We start from the raw sequence: 5,580 nt of genomic DNA, 5'->3' as shown, positions 1-5,580 counted from the left end.
ATGATGCTATTTCAATTTGTCCTTTCTCTTTGGAGTGTTACAAGCTCTCGGTGCATAAAGAAGATCTGTAAAGTTGCAAAGACTAAAGTCTCAAATCCAAAGAGATATTCTTTATAAAAGTTTAGAGTAGGGAGGGATGCACCGATACTGGTATCGGTATCGGCCCGATACTGAGCTCCTGTACTCGTACTCGTTAAAATGCCCCGATACCAAACAGCATGTGATAAGCGCCATATTCAGACAAAGAAACACCGACAACAGACAGCAGAATGGAGTTAAGGATGTCTACTACGAAGTATATGTATGCAATGAATATAAAACATTCAGTATTAATGCCTGTATAGCTGATGTGCTTGGGTTGATTGTAATCCATTACATGCCTTTCTATCAAAGTTATCTAACATTATCAAGCTGAATTTGTTCTGACTCCGTTTAACTCTGAGTTCTTGTTATATTTTATTACCATTTTCTAAACTATAGCGAATAAACTGTGATAATGTGAGAAATGTTGAAGGTGTCTGAATAAATTTTGGTTTGACTGTATCTATTTGATAAATGAAGTTAACAACTAACATTATACATACTCTTTTGGTTTCTGTACCTAATATTTTAAAAATGTACAAATGCAATAAAAATATTGGTATCGGTACTCGGTATTGGCAAGTACCAAAAATAAAAGTATCGTATCGGGCGAGTACTGGAAAAAGTGGTATTGGTGCATCCCTAGTTAAGAGCCAACCACGCCTACCTAAAAGGGCTCATTCTAACACGCCCCCACATGTCTACGTCACAATGTGGGAAGATTTGCATAACGCCGCCCAAATGTTCACGCAAAGAAAGAAGGCGTAACTTTGATTCTCGCTGTAGTATTGTTGTTGCCGCCGCCATGTCGTGAAGGCGCTGTGTGTTTCGTTGTGAAAGCGAAACTACTTTGTTTTATGGTAAGGGGCGTAACATTTCCGTCACACGCTTGAGGTATTCGGCCAATCATAACGCACCGGATAGCTTTCCAATCACAGCACACCTCGCTTTTCAGAACGATTAGCTTTGTAAAAATCGACGCGTTTCAGAAAGGCGGGGCATAGAGGAGCAACAATAATGTACAGTATGTGGAAAATAATGTGTTTTCTAACCTTAAACCGCATAAACACGTTTCATTACACCAAATACACAAAATAATGTTATTTTTAGCAACATCATATGACCCCTTTAAAGGGATAGATTATACACCAAAGAAGAAAAAAAATCTGTATCATTTTACTCACGTTGCTCCAAACCTGTTTGACTTTCTTTCTCACATGGAACACAAAAGGAAATGTTAGGCAGAATGATGTACACATTATATATTCATATTTTTTGAAACAATGCTAAGCAGAAATATGCTAGAGTGTGGAACTAAAAGCAAAATCACTTTAAACATATTCGGGGAAAAAATGGCCATGACAGCAATGTTGTTAACTCAAATAAAACATATGAAAAACTTTAAAAAAAAATTAAGTACTAATATTACTTAAAGTAAAAATAAGGTTAAATATATAATATTTAGAATCTATAAAATATATAATTATAATAAAAATAAAATGTTATTTCAAAATATCAATAAATAATATAAAAAATACTATATTAACACTATAATGACAGTCAGTAAAAGACAAGTTTATTTTTCCTTAGCCTTTGACCCAGTCTATTCAACTTTCAAACATAGATACATTATTGTGCACATATGCTGGCAAATCAATGGTATAACACAGTCAAATCTGATTTTAAAATTGTAACACATTAATGGTGTGACTGTGTGCAGCTCAACTTGCAGCATGTAAGTGTTCATTACAATAACAGGCCTAATGCATCCATTAGATAAATGACTCTCTGGAATTATCATCCCTTTGACGCTTAACAGCCTTTTACACACCCTTTACAAATTAACTTTAACCGAAGAATAAGAACTGCAAATGTACAACAGATAATGCTAACTGAGAAACAATTCAACACATAATATCCTAACAAAAATCTGGATATAAACAATAGTGTACTGCGAGTCACAATGATTGAAAAATGTCTGCTAAATAAATTTCACGTGGTAAACATTGTCTTTAGTGGTGCAGTGGTAAATTTAACTTTTGTCTTCACACTTCATATGCGCCAGTCACAGTTTAAGTGGCATTACCTTCAAGGTCGCAAAATTGGAATATCAATAATGCATACATATAGGAAAAAAACTAAATAATTATGCAAATGTGAAACCCTAATATCAATAGCATGTCCTGTGTGGGCACAGAACATCAAATATTGATCCTCTAAAAACTCTGGAGAAAAAAAAAAACAGTACTTCATTCTGCTTTAATGTTTGTTAGGGGTTGCAGATAAAGGCAGAAAGAGTGTTAAAGGCATAGAGGATGCTAGAATCTTCATCTTTATCAACTTTCTTCCTCCGACCAAACAACAACCCTTAAATATGCAAGCTGATTTTAACATTTTATGTTCCACTTCAGTTTAAGTTATACTCATATAAGTCACTATTCAATCTCTGACTATCTACTCATTTCACTTTTTGGTTATAAAATGATGTAAAAACGAATTCCGAATTCTGAATTACAACTTAATTCAAGATCACTTCTTACCGACGAGAAACCAGAAATGTTTAATGAGAAATGCTTCAAGCCTTCAACATTTTCACATCATTTCATACACTTATCAGTACATAAGAGAAAAGCTAATCTACTACTAACCTAAGCATTTGCAAGTGTCAGCGTAACATGGCACACTGACAGTGATGCCGAAAGGATCTCAGTGCTTTTCCATTCAGTCCATCCTTCAAATCATGCTATCATGTTATATATGAAATAAAAAATACAACAAACTAGGTTTTCACCAGTTTCAGTCGCTAAACATGTTTTTTCCCCCTTGTTGAATCAAGTATGACAAGCAAATGAGGTTCATGCACTGATTTGATTGATGTACCAGGTATAAATAAATCGTTTGCTGGTTTTATCCTATAACTTCTGTAAAATGAACTTGTCACTTTCTGCACTGTAAGGAAACAGTCTTGCATTGCACATTTCAACACATTTTAGTCAAGCTGCAGTATCTTTAAAAGGATAAAAAAATGAAAACATTTCTGTGTTTTTAAACGGATAAAAACACAGAAATGAAAAAGTTGTCATCAATTACTTACATTCCAAATCTGTATGATTTTCTTTCTTCTGTGGAACACAAAAGATGTTCTGAAGAATGTTGGTAACCAAACAGTTTTTGTTACCATTGACTTCCATTTTGGTATGGAAAAACATTTTCTTTTATGCCCCCTAGAATAAATAAAGTCATACAGGTTTGGATCAACAAGAGTAAATTATAAATGAACAGATTTGGAGAAATTTAGCATTACATCACTTGCTCACCAATGGATCCTCTGCAGTGAATGGGTGCCGTTAGGATGAGAGTTCAAACAGCTGATAAAAACATCACAATAATCAACATAATCCACATGACTCAAATCGTCCATCCCCTGTTGTCCTCTCATATTAAAATCCATGGATTAAGTTTAGAAATGTTTTGGACTGTTTTCACTTATAAATGGTGCTTGAAAAGTAATCTCGTCAGAATCAGGAAAGAAATATGCACATCTCTTTTGATACAGATGAGAGGACTTTTTCACTGGAGAAAACAATTTCGCCTTGATGAATTTGTTTCTTAGAAACATGCAGCTTTTCACTTCACAAGACATTCATTAATGGACTGAAGTCATGTGGATTACTTGTGGATTATTGTGATGCTTTTATCAGCTGTTTGGACTCTCATTCTGACGGCACCCATTTATTGCAGAGGATCCGTTGGTGAGCAAGTGATGTAATGCAAAATCTCTTCCAATGAACAAACAAACTCATCTTTATCTTGGATGGCCTGAGGGTGAGTAAATTTTCAAAAAATTCTCATTTTTGGGTGAACTATTCTTTTAAATTAACATAGGAGCCAAATTTCCCGCTTATGTTTTGCTGGCCGGATAGAGTCATACACATTGCTTGGTTTGCTATTGATTTGTTTTGTTTCGTTTTTAACAAATAACACCAATCAGTAAATCCATAATAAATACTGTGAATAATCATATTATATATAATATGTGTATGTAATCATAACAATCTTTGGTGGACTGATGTTTTGCCACTAAACAGATCTCATTATTCTGCGAGTAAAATATCAAAATAAACACACTCCATAATATGGATACAGTTGAAATGAAGATAAGCACTTTTCTCAGCATATGCTTTGTATTGGAGGTACAAGTTTGAGTGCCCACTTCCAAAGCGGCAGAGTAAGTACTAATAGAACACGGTGTTTCTTATGTGCCGAACTAAAGCCCCAGCAAATCCTAGAAGTTTTTCCCTGAAAGACAGTTCCATTCACTCTGTGGAAATTAGATGGCGCTAATTCAAAGTGGATTTGGTTATTTAAATATAGCTTTTTTGTGATCCTGAAGAAAGACGGTTATTTTGTTTTGGGAACTACCAGGATCTCATCCCCATCTTGAATGCTGTAAGAGTGCAAGGCCCGTGTGCTGTATTTCAACTCGTCGGGGCCAAAGGCAGAACCCTTGTCGATGTAGTAAAGGCGCATGTTGCTGGTGGGGAGCTGCACAACAGTCCTCAGCTGCTTCTTCAGCCCTGCGACGGTCTGGTCCAAACGGATGCTCACCTGCTCCACTTTGTCTTCATAGCGCACCTCCACTTTGGCATGGCAACGTGGTCTCATGTCGATCTCAGCCAGAGGAGCCAGTTTCCCATATTTGGTCACCAAGCAGTGATATCTCCAAAGCGAAATGCAAACACTTAAACGAAATTCAGCCTTTCACTACATGGGCAAACCAAAATTCCTACTTAAAAAGTCAAAATACTGTAAAGCAAGCACTTTTAGCTACACTAAAAAAACTGTCTTTGGAACAATTTTCACTGAGAAATTACTAGTAAATTTTACAAATAAATACAAGTAGCACAATGAAGTAAATGTGATTTACTTGTAAAACGTAATTGAAAAATATTTGTTTTATTTACAACTAGAAAAAATAATTTTTTTACTAGGTGTGAACAAATCTGGCTTATAATTATTTATAATAGGAAGAATAATTACATTAAATTATATTATAATTATTTAATAAACAATACATTTTATTTAAAGGATTAGTTCACTTCTGAATGAAAATTTCCTCATAATTTTCTCACCCCCATGTCATCCAAGATGTTCATGTCTTTCTTTCTTCAGTCGAAAAGAAATTAAGGTTTTTGAGGAAAATATTCCAGGGTTTTTCTCTATATAGTGGACATCAGTGGGGTTCACTGGGTGGAAGAAGGTCCAAATTGCAGCTTCAGTGCAGCTTCAAAGTGTTCTACACGATCCCAGACGAGGAAGAAGGGTCTTATCTAGCGAATCGATCTGTCATTTTCTAAAAAAAAAATGTAAAATTTATATACTTTTTAACCTCAAACGCTCGCCTTGTCGAATTCTGCGTGAACTCTGTGCATTCCGGTTCATGACAGTTAGGGTATATCGAAAAACTCCCATCTCATTTTCTCCTCCAACTTCAAAATC

General features: G+C 35.1%; 1 protein-coding gene across 3 annotated transcripts in view; it reads right to left on the bottom strand.

Moving 5' to 3' along the window:
* Positions 1-3,897: 3,897 nt before the first annotated feature.
* The window catches only part of LOC107729106 (tubulin-specific chaperone cofactor E-like protein), a 9,505-nt gene continuing 7,822 nt past the window's right edge, over positions 3,898-5,580 (bottom strand). For 2 of the 3 annotated variants that reach the window (XM_016539473.1, XM_016539474.1), the window contains exon 9: positions 3,898-4,822. In XM_016539473.1, coding sequence (XP_016394959.1) covers positions 4,483-4,822 — 340 coding nt within the window. In that variant the 3' untranslated portion in view covers positions 3,898-4,482. The remainder of the gene's footprint in view (positions 4,823-5,580) is intronic. The other variant, XM_016539475.1, reaches the window with a different exon arrangement.

This window comes from Sinocyclocheilus rhinocerous, unplaced genomic scaffold, assembly GCF_001515625.1.
Source record: "Sinocyclocheilus rhinocerous isolate Xijiao unplaced genomic scaffold, SAMN03320098_v1.1 scaffold1870, whole genome shotgun sequence".
NCBI lineage: Eukaryota > Metazoa > Chordata > Actinopteri > Cypriniformes > Cyprinidae > Sinocyclocheilus > Sinocyclocheilus rhinocerous.
This window is presented reverse-complemented; position numbering and strand designations above follow the sequence as displayed.